Source organism: Dermacentor andersoni, chromosome 6, assembly GCF_023375885.2.
Source record: "Dermacentor andersoni chromosome 6, qqDerAnde1_hic_scaffold, whole genome shotgun sequence".
Classification (NCBI taxonomy): domain Eukaryota; kingdom Metazoa; phylum Arthropoda; class Arachnida; order Ixodida; family Ixodidae; genus Dermacentor; species Dermacentor andersoni.
In genome coordinates, this window is record NC_092819.1 from 155,731,265 (window position 1) to 155,755,422 (window position 24,158).

The following is a 24,158-nucleotide window of genomic DNA, read 5'->3' on the forward strand; positions in this document are numbered from 1 at the left end:
GCCGAAGTGCCATGTTGATGCATTGAGCTGCAGCATGGCCTTTCGAAAAACAAAGAAATATCGAAAGATGCTCGCCGTGTGTGGCAAAAGTAAATCAAAGGACAATAACATCACCGCGGCAGCACAGGCAGATTCACCGTTTAAAACCGTGAATGAAAGCGTCCATCATACGTTCAAATGCAGCCGGGGCATTACATTACCGAAGCAGCATCAATTTAAAATGATAGAGGTCATCGGGAGTTATAAAAGCAGTCTTTTCATGGTCCATGTAATCAACTGTGTTTTGTCAGTACCAGGAGCGATTGTCTATCGAACAAAAATGTTTGGCAAAACACAAACAATAGAGGGGGCCATCTATCCGCGGAAGTGGATACACATCTACTTTTTGTTATTTTTTTGAGATGGCGATAGTCGACACGGAAGCCTCAGCTGTCGTCCTTTTTTTGATAAAACATGGAAGGCCAATGTCTACAAGAAGGCTCAATAACATCTCAGGAAAGCATCTGACGACACCCTTTTGTATAACTTTGCGCTTAGTAAGGGAGGCGCGGTAGAAACTTCGCTGTATCGGTCTGGCGTCGCCTGTGTGTAACCGCCATTTCAAAACAGAAGATTGACCCAGTGACCGGTAATCGAGATCTAAAAGTTGGAAGACGCTTAAGCTTCGCCTTTAAAAATGGAACGCGATAACATTGAAAAATCCCTGACTGCTTCTCATGCTTCCCGGCAACGGGAGTGTATGTAACCATAATGTTTACTAGGAAATGTTTCCCGTGAACGCTATGCACGAAGGATGGCTTTGTTGTACAAACGCGGCCTCTTGCGTGGGCCGCAATGCGGCGGAGTCGAGCGCGAGCTGGAGGTATTGCAAGGAACATGGCGCTCCGCTCCGTGGTCCCCGAGACACTCGCTGGCCAGCACGCGCAAATGGCGGAAGCCTCGGCCGGTCTGGGAATTCAGAAACACTTGAAATAGCGTTTCTTCGAGTTTTCGCGTAACAAATGCTTTCTCGTATGGTCAAATTATATTCTGTGAGCTATCATGTCTGTGGATTGTCTGTAAGCCGCAGTTTTCGATTTTTGTAATTGTAGCTTGAGAAATTCAATTAGTTCAGAACATTGCTTGTTTCACATGGAGGGCCTGGGTATTCATGGTTCAAAAATCTTTTTGCAGAAGTGACGTCCGACGCCGACAACGGATTTCCTCCGACACGGGCTCCTTAATGCTGTCGCATTAAACTGTCCCGTTCTGTGGCGAGATAGCAAAGACGTTCGAGCTCGTGTTAGACGAGACGAGGTATTCTGTAAGAGTGCAGCTAGTGGACATGAACAATTCGTTGGCGCCTGAAGAAGTGCTGATTAGCTGTGGTGTCTCACTGCTACAGATGTGCAACCCAGTCCAGTGAATCAGAACTTCAACAACTGCATGAAATAGACATGTTCACTAGGTGGACTCTTACAGAATACCTCCTCAAAACGTCAGGAGCAATGGCGGTCATGACATGTTTTTCTACTTCAGTTGCAGGGCCGAACCAGTTGCAGTATTGCACGCAGTATCACCAGTCAAGGCAGAAATAGGGTAGTTCTAGTTCAGGGCAAGAGTTGCAGGAGACATTTCTTGAGGTAGCACTTGAGGAAAGATGCCGAAATTCACCACAGGTAGACACGTGACATTGTCTGATACGCGAACGACCGTTTATGAGATTTCGATGTCCTGCGATATAAGCATTGTAATGTTCAACGACACGTTCTGATCACCGTCGGCGACAATTGAATTGGGCGAAAGGCAATGCAGGTCACGGCTCAGTGGAATCAGCGAACGTTATTGGTGAAACATAGCCGGCTCGCTGTGGGACCAGGAAGCTCAACGCTGTGCGGTAGGGCGAGTTCCACAACCACCACTGAGCTGTCAATAAGGGCCGAATGTGCCCACAGAAACACAAGGCATCAGACGATCTTGTATGGGCACTGCCCGGACAACTAAAACAAAACATAACTATGCCCTCCAGTGATAAGCGCGGCACACGTTCTAGGGACAGTCATGTTTGCGCCTGTGTTTGCCATTCCTATTACACGCATACCACCTACATTGACGAGGTTACGATGTTTAGCAAAAGGGGGATCGCAGAGCTGTCGCAGACAAAAGTAGACCAAGATAGGAAAGACGCAGACATAATGTCAAAGCAACTAGCCCAACAGCTTACAGTTCAAGAGGTTGTGATGGCCAGTCCTTCTAAGCAGATGAACTGTGCGTCGAGTCATCATGGCAAGCTCAATTCTCAGAGCTTTTCCCCTTAGTTTTCCTAGGAGCGACGGGAGCATGAAGAAGACGGGAGGCGACGCAGCAAAGCTAAGCGGGAAAGGTGTGGACGCGGCGCGGGAAAATCGTTTTATCGCGTGGGTAGCGATGACGGAGTGGAGTCTTCTTTAAAGTTCGCCGGCAGGCGGGTACTACGAGGAGGCCATGGGCTATATTGAAACATCGGCCAAGGCATCGAGTTCCAAGTAATAAGACTATGGCGCGAAATATGTCGAACGCGTCCACAGCAGAAGCAGGCATGTCATCGAAAGTGCGTAATTTTTTGGGGTCTCGATAACGAGGACGAGCGTATAAACTTCGTGCTTGAACGGATACGCCGGGTGAGCTGCCCTTTAACGGGCAATTATGTGACTGAAGTCAGACATTGGCCTATTCTTGCCGTAGAACGGCACGGATTGCCGTATCGTTTCGTGGGAATCGCATGGGGTGCGAACCTGGCTGGGAAGCGGAGATGCAACTTCACTCTACAGCTGGACGTTATGCACAGTACTGTCGCACCCCACACAAACGCGTGCAAGACAGAGGTCCTCGCACGTACATATATAGGCCGTGTTAGGATGGCGTGGGGAGTGGTGAGTAAGGCGACGGCTTTTGACTTCTTTAAAGCGGCGGCATTAAGCAATGATGTCCTGCGCTTTCACAAAGCACATAAAGAGAAGGACAGTAAACGCTTCGTCAACGATTTCTGTGAGGATGTGTGCGACCTTCTGTGCTACCAGCATCTTCTCGTGAAACTTGTGGCAAAGTGCTAGCAAGTCAGGAATTTATGTCACATAGGAGTCAGTGCAAGTATGAACGCAGCAGGCAAGGTCTTTCTGCACGGCACGCTTGTGGCCAACGAGCTTGCCGAACAAATGCCTGAGCTTTTCTTTGCACACGTCTCAGCTGGTGAGTTCCTCCTGGTGGGTATCGAACCAGATGTGTGCAGTTTCCGCGAAGTGAAATACAAGGTAAACTAGCATGACGGCGCGGTCCCGTTGTTTGCTTAGACTCACCTGTTTGTAATCTTGAAGCCATTCTTCAAAACCGGTGTTTGTGAGCGGCGGTAATACTGCCTGGGTCACGCGGTTGTGCCAGAGTGACGCTGGGCACGGGTGCTGGCGTGTCTTAAATATTCTCGCCTTGAGCTAGCACTGCCGATACAACTAAGGAGGGGTCACTGCTAAAATCTTCCTTACGTCTTGAAGAGCGCCCAACCTCCACCAATATGTTACGTGGAGAAGAGAGCTTTCAAATATACTTACTGGCTATTGACAGGCTTCATACAGGCTACATAATATGCTTTCAGAGGTATAAAAAATGTAAGACAATCCCTCGCACTTGCTTCAGCTTCATTTGTGGCAGAACTCTGTGACAATATTTTGGTCCCTGCGTTGGTGAATATTAACGAAAGAAGAAAGCTTTGAAAATAATTCATTGCAAACATCTACATATTGAACAGATATCTTTTTGAAATTTTATGATCGAAAAAAGTGGATAGAAACTGTGATTCTGACATGCATTTCTGATAATTTTGCAGCTGGCGGCACTTCAATCAACGCTGCACTAGCGAAGATGAAGACAAATGTCGATACAGTGCGGAGGCAGGGCAAAAAAATTGCCGCATTTCTCATCACTGATGGTAAGTGCGCTTCGGTCGGCATGCTGCAATAAATAAATGAGACGCTAAAGCTACCCAAACGCTAATTCAGATCACTGCTGTGCTGCATAGAACCATGTGTATCAACTATGAACTTGTACTTCCTAACGTCACCCTTAGCCGGTGCAGTGAAATCTGTAACAATTTACTGCTAAAAGGCTAAAAAGTAATTTCCGCTACTCTCATTTACATGATACGGGTGTTCGAATGACGTAATTTGAGTACCGAGTACGAATTACGGTTAAAGGGCTGTGTCAACGGACCGCCCCGACCTTGCGTGTTCTTCCCTGGCCTCAAGCTACACGAAGGAATGACGTGAAAAACGAGCCTTACATTACATTAGAAAGGACGTGAGTTGTCGTAACTGCAAGACAGCGACACCATGTAGAAAGTGGCAAAATACCGAAATGACGATTCGCCATCTTTTCTGATGAAAGCAAATTAAGAATGAAAATAGAATTAAAATATAAATAAAAACGCATAGAAATGCTTTTTATCTGGCGTTTCTGTACAACTACTTGTGAAGAGAAAAAAATTCCACCCCCCTATACGTGTGCAGCCCTTCACGACTATAAGGGCTCGTCGGAACCGTAAACACTTTCTTAACCCTATGTTTGCGAATACAAAGAGCTTTGACTTTAGTTTCTTTGCGATGAAGCTTCAAGATTAGGACGCATTTCCTGCCACTGTTTTCGCGTTGAGAACTTTTGCCGGATAAAGTGAACAATGCTTCCTTCACATTTAAAAATATTAGCTGCTTAAGATGTTTGCATAGATCTTGATTGTTTTTCACGAACATATTTGTTCAGTCATTTAATTCCTTATTTGCTACTGTAGCCTATCTTGTCTGGAATGAATGATTACTTGCGGTATTTTGAAATACATTAAATAAAGGAAAATGTGCTGAAATTGAAAAGCGGCATAAACCGAGCAAATATTTGAGGACAGATGGCTATGGTCATAGGACAACAGTGAGGTAGTGTGGATCGTATAGAACAAGCCCCACCTTCCTTGCATATGCGAACTCGGTGTCATATATAAAATCAGATGTTTCCTTCTAAAACTGGAAAGCACGAGGACTGTTTCGAAGGCTAGCTTTAAATGTGCCTGCAAAAGCTACAACTAATGCGGTACATGGAGGCACGGGCTCGACGTCCTTCGGGACATGAGATCCATAGCTAAATTTTGGCCGAAAAACGCCTAAGGCTTATGGACGAAAACAAATGGGTGCCCTAGTTGCAAGTGTCTGTAAAGAAATACTGCCGATTTGCCATAGAGAAAAAGAATATAAGGAATAACTGGTAAACATTGCGGTAACGGCTTGGACAGTTACGAAAAAAGTACGCCATACGGGTAGAAAAGCAGAAGCAGCATGCCGATTATGCGCATTCGATAAGCCAGCGATGAGATTACACAAAACAGCAAAGAAGGAAGTCAAACGCGAAACCTTTTCGAATAATTAAAAGGGCAGTTCACTACAGTACTAGTGCACAGCCGGATGTCTGAGACAAGATTTTTGTTGGAGAAAATCTGCAGATGATGACTTTCCATGCGTAGTGTGTGGAAGAAGAGCAAAACCTGTACAGCATATTTTGTTAGCACGTGGGAGCATGCATCCCGAGTAATAATTCCATCTTTTGTGAAGAAGAGTACAAGACGGACAATATAACGACGTAGATTTTTAAGTCAGTGCGCTTTCATCTGCTTCACTGAACTGTTCCAGCCAACACGCGCTCAAAGCGTCGATTATATTCATCAAAAACAAGTAAACATAAAGAGCTCTGCGGCTATAGATATACTGTCCTGTTTCAAAGCCGATGCTCGTGACACCCACACAGCTTGCGTTTTCCATTGATTAATAAGAATGCAGCAATATCCCCATCATTTGCTATCACTTCGCAACAATGCAGCTGGAAAGCTTGACGCACGTGCAGAGCTTTCCCGTTATAGCGTGCAGTATACAGAAAAGCTTAGAGGCGCGCGAATTAGAGCCATATCACGTGAACATGAGAACTACTTCGCTACAGGGGACATCGTGTCTATTGTTCTTTTGCTGCTATTTCAAAGTGAGACATTATGTGCGTTGAAAAGCGTGGTTCAAGGGTATTCTTCTGTATCGATAGATGCAAATGAAGTAATACCAGTCGTTTTCGTTTTGCCAACACACAGGAAAGGCGAACATAGGTGGCAGCGCTTCTAAGGAAGCTGATCTCTTGAAGAAGGCTTACAACGTTGAAATATATTGCATCGGAATCACGGGAAGATTGCAGAAGGATGCATTGGAGAAACTCGCCTCCGATCCCATCGACGAACACCTGTTTATTCTGCGTGATTTCGACGCACTCAAGTGGCTTGCCGAGAAGCTCACAAATGGCACCGTTGGTAAGTGTTTGCGGAATTGTCTTCGCTTTACAGCAAGTGTGTAGGAATGCCTGCTGTAACTGAACGGCTCGATCGCGTAGTCTTAATGTTATGTGTGGTGGCTTACCCGGCAGCTGCTATCGGAGAGCACCAATGGCGCCACTTCGGCAGCTAGTAAGGAGGCAAGATCGTTGTGCGGTGACTAAAGTGCCTTGAGGGCACTGCAATATCCCCGTATATGAATTATTCATAAAGAACGCCATTTCTGGTGGCTTTCATTCAGCGGCAGGAATGCATTCAGTAGAAGGTAGCGGCGATCCGCCTTCCTATAGTAGTACATATCTAGAGCAAAATCAATTATATAAATTATGGAACTGCAGGTTTAACAGTTGTCACAGTGAAACACGTAATGCGCTAAACGATAATGAATAGTCAAATTTCAAGTTACTGGTAAACCACGCAGCAGCAAGGCGGACGTAGGTCGCCACCGAAATAATATATGTAACAAATGCACTGCTGTATTTTCTTTAAATTTTACAAGTAGTACCATACCACTATTACGCCAGCGTGGACGACGCTGCAGAGGATAATGCCCACACTGTCCCATCTTCAAAGCTGCAGTGTCGTCTTTGTTTGCGCGACACTAATTGTAAAACACTTTATTGCGACGTAATATCGATGGTCTCCGTCTTTATGCGGATGCTGTAGGTGTTAGAAAAAGAGCTTTTGTGGTGAGCTTCTCAGGAAGATTCATACGATGCTAGTACCAAACTACACAACATGGTCACACAGTCGTTTACTCAAGGTATTGTGAAGACAAGGACTTCTTTAGGGATTTCACGCCAACATTAAGCTGTGGGATTTGGCGAATGGGCCACTTTTGTCTGCTCAATTTAGGCGATTGGAGGGCTTCTAGTGCACGCAGGATCACGGTACAAGCGATAAAACATGGAACAAAAAAAAACTGCACGAACTTAGCTTGTAACTTTGCACGCGGCCGTAGTGTTCCGCAATTCGCGCAAGAAATCAAAGTTAAACCCAGGTGTACACTTTCTTCATTACGCATGCTTCTAACCTGAGTCGAAAAATGGGGCTTACCCAGTGTGAAATGTGGGTCTTTCCCAGATATAGTGCAGTCTAGAAATACAGAAGGTAAAAATTTAGTATAACAAAATTACGCAGTAACTTCCCTGGAGTTGTGTGAGTATGCGTACAGGTTGTGCCACTTGCTCATCTCCAAGCAGCCCTGTGTCATTATCAATCTTATCATGCTAGATTCGACCAGTATAAACACTTATCAACTCTTATCGGTCGTTATCAACCTTACCAACAAGAGGCGGCCTTTATCGCTTGTTATCAACTTTATCGGGCTCGATCGAACCCTTTTGAACCCTAATCGGTCGTTATCAGCTTTATCGCAATCGATCCGATTCTTATGAATCCATATCGGTCCTCATCAATCTATCAGAATTGTTCGGATAATTATAAGCACTTATCGCTCTTTAGCCATATATCCGTCCATGTCGAACCATTACCCACAGTCACGAGACCCATATGCCCCCCGCCCCCCATTACTTGTTATGAACACTATGAATTGATTCCCTGCTTATCTGTCAGTGTTGCGCGACACGAAGCGCATGAGCCTTAAAATATCGGTGACATTTCGGTCAGTGAATGAGCGCCCCAGCGGAAGGTGTATGCGGCGACCACGGAAACGCATCGGGGATGTGACGTGTTAGCCATTGAAATTTAGAAAAGTCGCCATTTTCATGATGTCGACAATGCTCCAAGTCAGCTCTACATGTTGTCCCAGATTTGTCTTTTATTCCACCATCAAAAATTCTTTCACCGAAGCTGTCATACAAAATGTTCTTCATTGGCATTTGGGTTGTGCGGCAGGTGCAGCACATTCGTATGGTTCAGGTATATTCTTGGGAAGCGCGGGAGTCTAGCCAGAACGCCTTACCCTGTTTTGTTTGCAGACGCATCATGTCTTGTTCCGGCGGCGGCTTTTCAGCGGTCGCATCTGACCGTGCAGAAAAGGGTTGCAGCCCTCCTGAAGGCTACAAGTTTGTTATTACTACATTGCCATGAGCTAAAACAATGAAACCATGAGTTTCCCAGCATTGTGACGTTGGAGGAAGACCGTACCGGATCGAGGATATCCGTTCACCCCTAGAATAACAGGGTGCCATCAAAGCGGTCAGTGGCATCGGGCCGTCCCAAATGAGTCATGTTTGAATGCTCAGGCCTGCCGTAGGTGTGCTGTCCTTGGGAAACAGGCACACCGTGTTGCACTTGCCCTTGCTGCGGTGGCTGGTTCTCCCCAGCCTCCTCCTCATCGCTGCACCTCCGGCTCTTCTGCCTTTAGAGCATGTTGGGCAGTGCTGTGCAGGCTGCCACAACTGTGGCTGCTTCGTTAGGTTGATACAGGAGGGTGCGGTGCCCTTGAAGGCACAGCAAGCATGCCTTTAAGACGTTAATGCCCTTCTCCGCAACATTTCTGATGTGGAGACATGGGACCAGGTTGCGGCGCCCTTCCGGAGCGTGGGCGCCTGGATGGCCTGGCACATGTGTGAGCAGCCACGGCTCAAGGGGATAGCCCGAGCCTCCTGCATGTTGTATACATAAATGTGAATTATACTTCACAGTGTGCAACAGGTCTGTTAAATATTATGCTCCGAAAAAGAAGTGAAGAAGCCGAAGTTAGAAACGAGCGAGGAGCCACGCGCGCGCCTGCATTTTTTTAGTTGTTTTTGCAAGCGTCGAATAAACAAGACGCTCTCTACTTCGGCTCCGCTTCCCGGTTTTCAAGAAATGGTGCCGTGACCAGGATTTCAGATCTACAGTTGAAGACTTGTGACGATGAAGAGAACTACCTGAAGAGGACGACCGACCGACGCGATCAACGCGACGACGCTGCGAGAGAATCGAAGAACGATCCACGTCATCACGAAGCCTCCGATTCCCGACGTGACGACATGGATAGACTTAGAAGCGTGCTACCTTTCGAGCGGCGGTTACCAGGATCATCAACGACATGACAACTCTTATTCAGACGGAACCAACGTCATATGGTGAGCTGTCCGACCATCTTAACCTATTAAATATAAAAAAACTGTGCTTACGGACCTTGATAACCAAGTAGGAGAGCTTGTTACCGATGATAACCTCGAGGATGAGCTCAAGCGTCGGACAGTATCAAGAATCTGTCGTCCTCGCGAAATCCCGCGCTGAACGCATTTTATCCGATCAGAAAACAAAGACTACGCACGCATCTCACGATGACGTTCATCAAGCACGGGCATACGTTAAGCTACCGAAGCTCGATGTGTCGAAGTTTCTTGGTGACCCCATTAAATGGCCAGAGTTTTGGAATCAATTCGAATCTACTGTTCACCAGAAGCGATATATCATAGACGCAGACCAATTGAAATATCTTTGGAGCTACTTGAGGGGTAAAGCGGAAGGTTGCATCAGCGGTATGTCGACAACTAACGAGAGCAACAGCACAGCTATAGAACTTCTAGAAGAAAGATTCGGTCAGAAGTCACTGATTGTTATCGACCACATGCGCCGTCTTCTAAACGTACGTAAAGTTCGTTCTTGCGAAGATTTTGAAGGGCTTCAAAGGTTGCATGAAGAAGTGCAGACGCGCGTGAGATCCCTGCACAACGTTGGCTTCGAAGAAAAAGAATATGGAGTGCTTCTGAAAACTGCTTTAATACAAAATCTTCCGCAAGAAATGGTACTCCGTTATACTCAGCCTATCTTGTCTTCCACAAGTACAGCCGTTGCTAGTGACAGGCTAAATGAAATGTCTGTTCTTCTAGACTTCTTGAGCCTTGAAGTAAGAAGCCGGGGACAGACTATAATGATGACTTCTGACAAGAGAGAACAAGCCTCAAACGCAAAACGACAATCTAATGAGCATTTCCAAGCTTCTGCATCAACGTTAACCGTGAAACTGACTCCAGAGAGTTTTATATTAGGCGGTGACAAAGATCCCTCGGTGGATGTATTCCCAACGCAACTAATATTAGACGAGAAAAAAGAGAAACTACGCAAATTATGATGCTGTTTCCGCTGCGCTAGACAATTTTACAAAGCTAAGGAATGCCGAAGCTGGAAGAGACTAAGCTGTGCGAAACGCAAGGGACGACCATGATATGTTACCGAAACCACGATGTGTGACCACGATGTCTGATTCACGATGTGTGATCCCCACTATGTGTGAGCCAAAATGGAAGCAGAATACAGAAACGCAGACAACTGTTTCCACCTCATCAAGATACTCGCTAAAGTACACAGTTCTACTACAGACCGCCCAAGTTTATGCTCTGGGCACTGGAAGCAAATGCTTTGTAAGAATGTTGATTGATGGTGGCAGTCAACGCAGCTTCATCACACAAGAGTTGTCTAGGAAGCTGAAAGCCACTGTGTTAGCCGAAGAACAGCTCACCATCTCGGGATTTGGAAACGTTTCAGCACCGAAGAAATATTATCGAAGAATACGAGTCATGCTGCATAGCCAGTACGACTCAAACTCACTTGAAGTAGAGGCTATAGAAGTTCCTGAAATATGCTATGACTTGTCAGCGCTGACAGAGACAAATGTACCTGCAAAGTTGAAAAGTAAGAACTTACAACCGCCATCGAAACTATCATAGGATGGATACTTCCTGGAGGTACCAGAAGTCCACCTAAGTTCTACAAGCCGCAAACCGTGAGGAACTTTAACATATGCCTAACGGAAGCCAATGTTTCCCACCAACTGAGGTCTTTCTGGGAAGTAGAACATCTGGGACTGACTAAAGAAGACAGAATTTCGAAAGATGACGAACAAGTCGTAAAGAACTTCGTGGAATCAACTATTAAAAACAACGGTCGCTATCAAGTTGAACTGCCATGGCGCAACAATTGTTCCCAGCTTAAAAATAACCGGTATGTTGCGTTAAAGAGGCTGGAGTCCTTGCACAGAACGCTACATCGAGAACCAGAGTTTCGGGGGAATATGACCCTGCCATTAGGAGGTACTGTAACATAGACTTCGCTGAAAAGGTCACAACGGACAGTACGAGTATAGATATCACGCACCATATGACACACCGAGCAGTATTGCGACGCTCCAGAACTACGACTAACGTACGGGTGGTATTCGACGCCTCTTCTCGTGCTTCTGACTCACCTTCAATCAACGACGTCTTGTCGACAGGGTCGAATTTGAACCCCAACATCCTCGACTTACTGCTGAAGTGTCGCAGCTTCAATATTGGTATTTCCGCCGACATCGAAAAAGCGTTTCTTCTAGTGTCGCTGGCAGAACATTACCCAGACGCGTTTCGTTACTTCTGGTTTGAAAAAGGGTCTTCCAGTATTGAAGAACTGCGCGTGACAAGGGTTCCTTTTGGCACCTGCACCAGTCCCTTGCTCCTTGCTGCAAATCTGCGACACCACTTCAAACTGATATCGGATAAATCGCAAGTTAGACTAGATAGCAAAGCCCTACATTTGCTAAGCGTCTTCGAACTCACATCTGCACTTGAGATACGAGGACTACCGACAAGTGGCAGCAAGAAGGAATTCGTTGGGCGACTGAAGCTGCAATTTAAGATAGAGAAACTGCACAAGGAATCTCTGAAAGCTGAAGATATTGTGTCCAACCTTGACCTTTAAGATGAACTGACCAGGCAGAATGACTTTATCAGGCAATGCTTGGCAGCCCAACAACAAACATATGCAATGCAACTTAAAGAGCGCAGACTGGCCGGGAAGCAAGCTTGCAGCAGTGTTCCAGAACAAGTGGGTGGTGAAGAGTCTGTTGCAGCACCAGTGGTGCTCAGCCCAGCTGGATATGAGAAAGGCAGCCCCCAAGTGTCTTGCGAGCGTCCACGCAGAGGCCGAACCTTCCCATGTTCAATAGATCCAGGAGGGGATGCTAGCCATAATCCCAATAAAGGAAAATTTCCTGTGGAAGCAAATAATGCAGTGGACCCTTGCAGAAGGTGTAGTCTTCGCCAGCAGAGGCTATCTCCTCCTAGTCCTGCCAAGAAAGGTCGCACAAAGCCAGTGGGAGCAACCGAGCACAAGCAAAGTGAAAGCCAGACACGACAAAGAGTGTCATCTCTTGTAACCGTGTAAATATGCGTGAACCCTTACCTGGAAATGCTGCTGCAATCCATTTGAACACTTCATCTACTCAAGTGACTTGTAATGTGCTCTCAAGTGAACTACCACTTCAATCTTCTACCTTCAAGGATCGCCAGAGATACACAAAATATACCCAAAGCTCAAGCCATTTGTTAGAAGCACAAGTTGGACATTACCTTTACGAAACACTAAACAAATTACATATAGCAGAGATGTTTAGTAGGAAAAAAGTAACCGAGACGTATAGTGAAAAGGAATGCCTTAGGTCAGAGCACTGTGACACAGCACCAGGATGTGCACCATTTTATAGGAGTGCACACGCTTTGGAGGAACAACTAGATTGGAATGATGAATGCTTGGATGATGGATGGTGGGAAATTATAAAACAAGCACACGAAAATTGTTCGGCCGGGAGCTGGTAAATAATGTCCTCCGAAAAAGGAGTGCAGAAGCCGAAGACGAGCGTGGAGCCGAGCGCGCGCCTGCATTTTTTTAGTTGTTTTACAAGCGTCGAATAAAGAAGACGTTCTTTACTTCGGCTCCACTTCCTGATTTTCAACAGTCTACACCAATCACACAGCCGCCACATGTAAGGTTAGTGGTAAGGCGTCCTGAGAGAAGCGAGTGCCTCCAAACGAGTCGTGGCAGGATCCGCGGAAACGAGGATCGATGTCCACGATGCGCATGTTGGCATCGCACACCTGTAGGGCAGAACGAAAGGGTGAAAATGGTTTAGATTATTGATTTTCGAGCTGCAATCTTACCGTATTTAAGTGGATGATATAAGTGGATGACTCAGGCGAGATAAAAGCTGTAGACAGAAGGCTGATGAATAAGCGATCTAAGAGGGTGACTAAGCGAATTAAGTGGGACGTCTAAGCGAAGTAGACCAAGCGAATTAGGGAGGCGGGGATACGTACGTCATGTCTCCGTCTGTAATGCATCGGCACTTCAGCTGTCGCCTCCAACTTGTCTTAGGGATAACCAGAGGCCCTGTGAATTTTTTTTTTTTTGCGTTCCTCCCAATCGCAATATCTATCTTAATTAATTATTCAACTTCTGAAATATTTGATAAAAAATGCCAACTAGAAACCTGTGGAGCAGCATGAAATACTCCCGATAGAGCTTTTTGTTGCTAAATACGTGCTACCTAAAAGTGTTTTTCCGAGCGTGAAAGAAGCCCGCGAACACACGCAACATTGCCGCGCGACTCGCCGCTCGAGGCACGTTGCGTGTATTCGCGTGCTTCCTTCACGCTCGGAAAAACACTTTCGTGTAGCGCATATTGAGCAACGGAAAGCTGTATCGGGAGTTTTTCATGTTGCTCTACGACTTACTTCTTAACACTTTTCCTCTAAATGTAATATTTGTGAAGGTTCTTAATTACTTAGAACTAATTATTTAATTAGGATGAACGCAAAGAATTATCCGCGTATCTCCAAGTGATGGCAAGCAACATTACCATGGTTGGGTTCAGCCAGGTGGCATTTGCATATTTTTAAATCTTGGTGCGTGGTAGTTGGGATAGCCTCCATAGGGCCCCGCGTCGTAGCTCTGCCAGTTGGTGGGGTGATCGTTGCCATGCCTCCATACATGTATACCGCGAAATGAAAACAGCTGCAGAGCTGCGCTCAAATTTCGCCCTAGGAATTATCGTAACTGTAGGTGAATTTTTTTTGGCACATTCTTGCTGCTCTTCCATGGTGAATATTATGACGCGTTGGTTCACGCAGACTATGGCGAATGCGGAATCAGCTACAGCCATAACGTCACAAGCGGCTTCTCTTATGACGACTCAGCGCTTCAAGGACGAATCTATCAGGGGGATAAAGTGGTGACAGCTTGGCCTTGGATGGTCGAGATGGCACTGATAAGCGATGCTGAAAAGGTATGTACATCAGTGGAATCAAAACGCATGCCCTATGCACAAGAAGTTGTCACGGTATTACGAACAATTTACTATTCGCGAAGGAATTAAGGTGTTGGTGTATTCACAAAGCGAAATGCTTAATTTCACCCTCCTTCATCTCCACTTTTGCCCCACTAAGCGCGGAATATTTTTTTTCATGGCTAACATTTTCTGAGAGATATTCCACAACTATCCGCTTCCAAAACTCTGTAGTGCGAATGTAGCTCCCTCTCATGTCATTTGTATCGGTAAATGAGTGTAAGGACATTTACCACACGTATACATTAGGAACGCATTACACGCACATCCGCATCTATGAGACTACTCCCACAGGCGCGATAAGGTCGCCTCTGAATACGAGGCACGTGGCCAGGGCGTAATGGACGGGTGACAAGGCTGGTATGACCTATCAAACCGTGTAATAATTCATATTAGTGTTAATATGGAACTAAAACTTTGACGGAGGGTGCCAGCGCACCAAAGCTAGCATTTTGGCAAGCGAGTCTTGACGCAAGCTTGATGGCACCGAAAGTTTAGCAGAGTCCTACGGGCGATGAGTCGCTAAAAAATTTAAATTGAAGATAAAATTGTGTTCAGCTGTATAACTGAACTACTCATTTACAGTACGAAAACAGTCACTATTACACACCGCAGGCATTGAAAGGCAGAAAGCACGCAAAACCGAAAAACGGGTGGCGACACCGCCTTCAAGTCCCCACATCAGTTTGCCGTAATGTAAATTTTGATGGCTTCGGCACGGTTTTTCGCGTCAACCCAGTTTTTCGTCAACATGAATTACACTGTATTCTAGAGGAGCCTAAGTCTACACTAAGCATGCTTCTTGGACTGTTAAAATGCCGCCATGGCCCAAACTCTATAAAGTACTTTGAAGTTATGATGTCGCAATGACATACCAGCATTGTGGTTTGTGCGCGATACTAGAACTTTGAGAATGTGGCCTTCATTTTGCTTTCGCTAAACAATGCTGTTAAAGCGAAATTTGTCGAAGTACTATTTAACGGTTCTTTAAAGCCTGAAATGAATAATTGTTTCTATTTAGCTAGCCTTCGTGCTAGAAACAAATTTTTTCCAAGAGGAACATCAAAGGCAGTGATAAATCTTGAGGAAGATCATGCAGGGTCAACCGGAGAAGAAAATAACGGTATGTAGGCACAAAGAAAAATTCACAAGGTGAAGCAAAGTATCATTGTTGCTGGCTCAGTGACCTTGCTTTGCACAGTTCGGGCTGACTCACTCAGTCCTAGCCGCGGGAGGCGCATTCGTGTAAAAGTGATGTGCATAAATGCTCGTGTACTTAGATTAGATTTGGGTGCACGTTAAAGGAGCTAACTAGGACGTGCCTGCTTATTTAGTGAAGGTTTTTCCAAGTAAGACCACAGAATTTAATTTTAATTTGCCTGCGACGATGGCAAGGCGGGCGCTGGGTGACGTGACACTCAGACATCGCGAGTTAGCACCACAACTCCTGGCGTCTTCGTGTTAGCAGCTTGACAAGCAGCGGATTCTCTGAGTGTGACAGTGTACGTGAGATGCAGGGATAAAGGAGGCCGTAGCACACGTGTTTGCGAAATGCACGTCACAGGGACAACACCGAAAAATAGTATTGAGAACTGTGAGATGGCTTCCTGCACGGAGCCTGAAGTTCCAAGATCTCCGTGCGTCTTGCCTCCTCGGCGTTCAAGAAAAGATGCCCTCGCAGAATCTGCCTGGTAATTTTTCCTTTCTCTTTTCTAGCATTTATTTATTTCTTACTTTATTCTCCAAAGCTAGACACCACGTTAGGAACAAGATCAGAACCAACCCACTCCCCAGAAACATGCATCCAGAATATAATATCGAAAGGAGAAAGGCAAGAGCTAAAGCACTCTTGCAGGAAATAGAACAGCAGAACCAATTGGCAGCTGTAGTTGATGCAGCCTGGGTGAAAGGTAAAGAAGCATATACGGCCATTGTCTCAAATTATCAAGGGAAGGTGCAAGATGCCATCACTATTTTTACCAAGGACCCCATGGTGGCGGAACAAGTGGCAATTGCTCTAGCCATCAGGAGTAATAAGTGGGCCTGCATTTACAGTGATTCGAAATCCACTATAAGCTGTTTTGATAAAGGCTACGTAGCTGGTGTTGCAGCGAAACTTTTTGAAAACATTGGGATTATGAGAACTGAAATTCGATGGTTTCCTGCGCATATGGGAAAAGTGGACGAGACTCGGATAAACCTGAATGAGGTTGCTCATGACTTCGCACGAGGACTCACAATCGAGCCGTTCATCACCAAGCCAGGGAATATAGAGATCATTTAATAACATACAATGACATTACCAAACACTACTATTTAGGGCGCAGGCAATTCCCATTGCCACATACAAAACTGAACAGGGCTCAGGCAGTCTCACTGCGCTTATTGCAAACAGGTACATATCCCACACCGTACACCATTAATAAAACATATCCAGAGAGGGAGATTAGGATGGACTGCAACAATTGTAATGGCATCATTGGAATCAGACATATGCTGGCGGGGTGCCCCGCGACTCTCCCCAACCTCATTGAAGAATGGACACAGTGGGAGAAAAGGATTCAAAGCCCATTGTTTCAGGACCAACTAAGGGCCGTCCAGAGGGCCCATGATGTCGCTGAAAGGCTTGGCCTGACAGTGCCAACGTGGGAGCGGCCCGCCTTGACTTAAGAAGTCGAGCCTACGGACCTCATTCCAATAAATGTTTTCACACACACACACCACGTTTAGTGATAGCTTAACTAGGCACGCTGACAAATCACATAACAGGCTTCAGTACTAATATGAATGATATACGGTTGCGCCTAGCTGTATACCGTTAAGCCAGCATTCCTAAGCCGAAAGAAAATTATAATTATTTGCTTATCTAGGGAATATCCTCGTGAGGTATATCAACACGAATCACATTTCTTTATTTCTTAAAATCGCATGGCACATTTTCGTCAGGTGCCGGTTCTTGCTAGACAGCCATCGGCTTGTAAACTCTGTGTATATTTTCGCCAGATATCTTTGAGATCAAGTGGACATTTTTACCCGAGACTCCATTCATTACAGAAAAATAAACGGTGGCAATATGAATTCACATTATGACGTTTAGAAACGATGTGAAGAATAATTGAGATCTCTCTCATCTATCGAGAAAAGCTTCATCCATTCTGCTAGCACATAATTTAGCCATTAGCTACCTAAGAAAGCAGGGGTACAAGCAACTAGCACTGTACAACCATTCTCTAACTTGTCATATCGATGGCGTAATCATCATAAAAGATGGTTGTCTTCCGGAGCAGAATGTTTCCCTTTGGAAACATCTAGAAACCCTCCCGATTCTCATCATCACCTTTTACTTGAGTTGCGCAGTAGCATTTGTAGTGCCATCGAAATCTCTCAAGCTCGTCCAGTGTATCCATTTGGTAATCTTAAGCTTCCACTTATTGATTGAGAGCAGTTGTCTTCATGTTGTAAGTTCACTGACTTCATTACCTGGATACTTTAACCATTTCTCAGGGTACTATTTAGCCCACTCGTAGTCCCAATCTAAGTATCCGACTTTATTCAAATTTTACGTCAAACAATTGGCCACGCAAATTATTCGAATGAGTTTACAGACCACACCTTAGTACAAGTTACTTTTGACCTACGGCTGCCTTTTGCAAGAACGGTATAAAAACAAGAGAGAGCTTATCAAAGCCCCCTACAACGCCATTATCACGGATTTTTAGACATTTTTCTAATAACTTGCTATTACCTTCTTTTGACAGTAAATCATTGAAGAAAAGTGAATTCCATTCAGAAATCAAATGTGAATAATATCAATATAGTAAGAGCTTTTGATAACGGTAAGTAATTATAAAACTAAGTCGTCATTTACCAAGGCTGTGCGCCGGCTCAGAAATAAAGAGAAGCGTCTTTATAGGACAGCAAAAAATTCTTGTTCGAGGTACGTTTGGGACAAGTGTGAAGAATGCCTTAAAATAGGCTCTTACGCAGTAGCTGCTCCCACGCAATAGTTTTTTTTGACAAGACTGAGGACTAAACCTAAGAAGGACTCAGAATTCATAAGCGCTGATTGCTATAGTCACTAGATTGCAGGGGCGTGGAAATAACGAATAGAATAGAGTCCACTTCGATTAGTTCTGCGATATTCACTATTCGTAAATTCCAATATTTTTTCAATACTTTTCCAACATTTCAAACGTGAACTGCGCCCAAACATAGTACATAAAATTCGAGTAAATGCATGTAAAAATTTTGACCCTAGAGGCTACGTCGCTTAGGGAGCTCGACTTTACAGCCTATACAGCGATGATTCGCCCTCTCTCAAGAGTCGTCTTCATGCGAAGATAATACGTACTTGCACCTAAGGCTCTGTTTGTGATCTTAATATACAACGTTAGATAATAAGTAATGACCGCTACTTGCTAACTTTAGGATAGGTGAACATCAACTTACAATATTTGTGATAACCGCGGTTCAACATTAAAAACTATTCGATATTAGGTTCAAATTGCTTCTGGTACCATTCAATTCGTATTAGATTCATTCGCAGAGATCACTATTCGCACATCCCTACAGATATCCTTGCACGATGAAAACAACACCCTTTAATCGACGCTAATTGTCAATATACTTCAACTCCACTTATCGTCCGTCTTCAGTAGTGATAATGACTCTTACCTTCCTGTAATACCACATTAGATAATACGCTCCATGTTATTTCTTAAGTATCGGAAATCCTTAAAGAATCTCCTTCTGGTGCTGCGAATATCAGCTCCAGTTTATTAAAGTGCTGCAAGCATCAGTATCAAGTATATTTTATTCCACCTTTTTTAGGTAGTCACTTTTACTGGAAAGCTAACCACAGCCTGGAAGATAGCGATATGGTGGCAGTCCATAAATATTCAAATAAAGATTCGCCTGGAAACTCTATCCTCATTTTCATGACACGCACTTGAAGCGAAATGATTGAGCTTATAATACTCCCTCATATTTACACTCATCGAGAGTGCAACAGTATTTTTTTTTCTAATGAGCGTGTGACCTGCAGGTATTTTTCTTGCGACACTAAACTTTTTTGAATTTACTACTGACCTGCATCATAGAGGAACACTACCATAGGAATAGATTGCATACTAAGTTTCTAAGGCTTTTGATTATGAAGCTCGCGGTCGCTTTATTTTAAAACAATGAGCAATAAGACTATATTGGCTTACGGTAACATCGCTTGGCAATTTTCTCACGAATCGATAAAAATCTCTTGTTTTGAACTGTTCATTATCACTTTGCTATGTTTCCCCCTAGGGTACCGTAATATGGCGTCCTAGATGACTTATTTTTTGTCATCTGACTTGCCTGACAATATCTGATTTTGTAGAAGAGAACGTCAGTTCTTTGTCACGTCATAAAGCAACATATGTGTATTAATATTGAAGTCTTACAGCAAGAGGCCCCAAAGTGAAAACTGTCAGTGGGACCTCCCATCAGAACGACATCGGTTAATTACTCGGCAGGTGGGTCTGCAGCAGCTGCCATTCAAAAAGAGATATTGGCAATAAGTGCAAAATTAGGTACATATTTATGTACATCAATAAGAAATATACATTCATCGTTAAATAAGAAAAAGATAAAACAGTAATTGGTCTTAGAACTCGCAAGAAAGCGTCTTCGGAATACACACCGATAAATTCTAACAATGAATAAGCAAACAGTCTAAATCTGATCAAATAGCCCAAACATTTGCATTGTGCATACTCGCTAGAGATTATGCAAGCTAGCGATATGAAAAAAATTGTTTGACAGTTGCGTTATATTATTCTTCCACTTGATTTTGAATGATGCCAAGTTATATGGCTTAGCAAGTTTGAGGGAACACGGTATGAGTTCCAGAGGCTAATTGCTGAAGGCAGTACTGCCTGCTTGCCATTACCTCTGTGAATTTTTCGCAAACGCAACCTATGGTGCAGAAGAATCTGGTTCCGTTAACATTTGTGAGATTAGCAGGCGGGATGCATTTTAATTTGATTGCATTCAATACGTGGGAATAGTAAGAATTATCAGCATGACTGATGTCATGTTAGAGGGGAAGAACGCCGACTTTACTGGAAATAGGTGTTGCAGGTTCTCTGACTGAATCTAATTATCCTGACTACGTGGTTCTGCAAATGAACAGCTGTGGGCAAATGTGTCCAGTACGTGTTTCTCGAAGATGAACGATCGTAGTGCGCTACCGACAACGTTCGTGAACGGCAAATATACGTTTCTGCAAACGAGTGAAGAACAACAAGTTAGGTGACTGAATAAAAGCGCAGTATATAATCAGAAAAGAATGTCTATGGGGAAGCATGAATGGGTGTTAATCAAATCACAAATGTCGATATTGTACGTTTAGACAATACTGCTGCGATTTTTTATCAAAGTTTATTTGTGAATGACTTGTAACTCCAATAAATGTGACTATCTCAGTAGGATGAATAACACGTGCTTCAATAGAAGGATGTAGCGTGATCGCGATAACTTTCTGTCGGGAATAAACTATCATAAATTTAATTTTACATCGATGACTTGCTAATTTATTATTACGAAACACGTAAACAATTCTCGAAATATAACTATCATAAGTTTATTTTATGTGGATCAATTTCTAATTTATCAATGCGACACGCATGCACAATTCTCGGAACCCAATCATCTAGTTTCTCAATTAACCTTTCTGTGTTATGAATAGAAGAAAAATTGTGTTGTCGATCTGCATTTAAAATCCATCTATAAAAATTTAGAGAGCTTGGTGAGCGATTATTGAATGTAAAAAAGCAATACACCGAGGAAGTAACCTTGGGGAGCATCAGTACAAATTATGTTTGAGTTAGAAAATGAATAAGCAACTGATACAACCTGTAGCCTTTTTAATATGTAATTACGTGCCAGCGTAAGCAGAAGCCCGCGAATGAACTCACTTATATTTGTGATCCACGGCCGTGAAATTTGCTGAGTTTCAAATTCCTTTATGTCCTACCTGTCCTCGCGGCTGTCATTTGTATTATTTAGAATATGGCTGGGATAATATCTATGTTTGAAACGGAGCAGCGTGGTTTTCACAGAGACAAGCAGGGAGAAACGACACGGACGAGCGCTGACTTGCAACTGAAGTTTATTGCTTGGAACGAAGAATATATAACAGCTCCAACCAAGAGAAGAAACAAAAAACCATACATATATTCACAATCAATCATACACGCTGCACTGAACATGGGAGATAACTGTAATCATCATATCCCCCCGCTAAAAATGCTAGTTCTTTGGACGTAATGGATAAGGAGGGGCTATTGACGCATGGCTCTTTTGACCAGGCAATGTGCGCTGCTTGGATGATTTCACGGGTTAGTTGGTTACTATGTTTACTTAAAGTATGTGTTCTAGCGAAGTCAGGGTGGAAGGCCCCGGTGTCGCAGTCTCTACAGTGGATGCCCAGATGCCATTTTACTGTGTTATGCACATTGTTGTTGTGCTCCTTCAGGCGTTCATTAAGGCATCTCCCCGTTCGACCGACATAAAGCCTGCCACATGACAACAGAATGGCATAAGCAACTCCCTCTTTACAAGAGACGAATTGATTTTCATGTTTGATGTTGCACTCTCTTGTAACGATATCATTATTAACCATTTTGCACATCTTCCTAAGCTTATCCGACGCCGAGAAAACTACTTTCACACATGCTCTGTTAGCTATCTTTTTTATTCTATGGGAGACGTGATGAATATAAGGCACTGCAGTGGTTTCTACTTTTTCCTTTCCTGCCGTCGAATCTACCCTTTCTTCTTTTCTGTTTTTGCTCAAACTACTGAGGATACTTTCTGACACTGATACTATCTGGTTGGAGCTGTTGGTTAGCTCGTTGGAGCTGTTATATATTCTTCGTTCCAAGCAATAAACTTCAGTTGCAAGTCAGCGCTCGTCCGTGTCGTTTCTCCCTGCTTCTCCCCGTGAAAACTGCGCTGTTCCGTTTCAAATATGTCTTACCAACTTGCCCGAACGTCTGTTTTACGAATGTCTATATGTTTTGTGTCGTTATGTATGAAAGACATTATGCTAGACTTGGTTGTAAAGCGATGTTAAAGTTAAAGTTAACCAGTTAGAAGTTAGAACTACAACAAAGTTTTACGTTGTCTGGATGCTGCCCGGCGGACCGTTAGTCACCGGCGGCTGCGGTAACAACAGTACGATAATGGTCTGGAATCGTCTTTGATTGCATCAGGAATATGACAGCATAGTCTTCTATAGAAAGATTTGTATATAATTTGTATGTACAGGGAATATACTGCACAGATGCGTATATTTCATTTCATTACATATTACTTGGGCCTACATACAAGTAAATAGAGGCGGCCAAGGTAAAAGCTGCTTGTTGGCAGCTTGAGTAGTCCCAGGACCTCTTTACATATTGACGGACTGGCGACCAAGAAGGTTTTTTTCAGAAAGGTGTTCCTTGTCCTTAATTCCCTATCATAATTTTTATACGGTTCAATTTACAATGGCAACCTCCTCGGCTTTGAACACTATATTGAGCGTATTGGTTAGTAGTGTTAAACCTGGTTAATGATTTTAAACGTTTCGAAATGCAAACCTGTTACCTTCAGCTGAAAACTTCATAAGTCTAGTAGAGTATTTGAAACTCATAACATTTTAGAAGGCACCTCGCACCAGAAGAACCTAGGCACCAATCCAAGCCCGAATCTTTAATGGTCTTCATATATAACTTCACTCTGTGCTAACGTGTCCAGGTCTTTAGTTTCTCCGCTCCCTAACCCACATAATTCTCCCTCTAGTGTGCGTCAACTGGCTTATCTCATTTTAATTTATGCTCCACTTGAGTTCATCTTCTCAGTTTGATTAGCCCATCAGTAATATCTTATCAGCACGTTATAAGCCATTCAGAAACGACAGAGCCGGTTGATAGCGCATAAAACAGATATGCGTCCAGAAAAACACAAATAAAACATGATTTTTCACTTCATCACGTAATTACTGGTCGTGACATTGATGTTTTATCCCTGTAGAACGAATCGATTCACCCTAATAGGACTTCTTTTGTGCACCTTAATCTCACTTTCTGAACTTGACGCAGACTGCATAACAATTTAAGCTTCGCGTGCGTGTACAGTGACATTCACACATTATATTATTGTTATATATTATGTTTTTCATTATATATGAAGAAGAAGAGTACGACGTGCGTTAATAAGCACAGTATATTTGACTGACGTTCCGGCTGGTGGACCAGCCTTTGTGAAAGTGGCAAAAGCTGGTGCACCAGCCGAAACGTCAGTCAAATATACTCTGCTCATCGAACGTACGTCGTACTCATCTGACTTTGACAAAGGCTGGTCTACCAGCCGAAATATCAGTCAAGTATGCCTTTCTTATTGAACGTACGTCGTACTCTTCTTCTTCATTTGACTACCGGGGCCAGAGTGATTTCCCCAGCCATAAGGATATATATATATATATATATATATATATATATATATATATATATATATATATATATATATATATATATATATATATGTATATATATTGACACGTGTACATGTTTATCTTCCTCGGGTGACGACTACGTTTCACCGCCTATGTTATCGCACAGCGCAGGACGCGCCTGCAATGTACAGGGAGTTTCTGGAATGTTATCGGCGGCTCCATCCGTTGTCTGTCACCGAAGCTTGTGTAGTCTGATTGCATGTATGCGC

General features: G+C 43.8%; 1 protein-coding gene across 1 annotated transcript in view; it reads left to right on the forward strand.

The window, feature by feature from the left end:
• LOC126523480 (complement C2-like) overlaps positions 1 to 24,158 on the forward strand; it is a 216,554-nt gene that overhangs the window by 128,300 nt on the left and 64,096 nt on the right. The window contains exons 12-14 of the mRNA XM_050172090.3: positions 3,839 to 3,940; positions 6,128 to 6,340; positions 14,203 to 14,357. Coding sequence (XP_050028047.2) covers positions 3,839 to 3,940; positions 6,128 to 6,340; positions 14,203 to 14,357 — 470 coding nt within the window. The remainder of the gene's footprint in view (positions 1 to 3,838; positions 3,941 to 6,127; positions 6,341 to 14,202; positions 14,358 to 24,158) is intronic.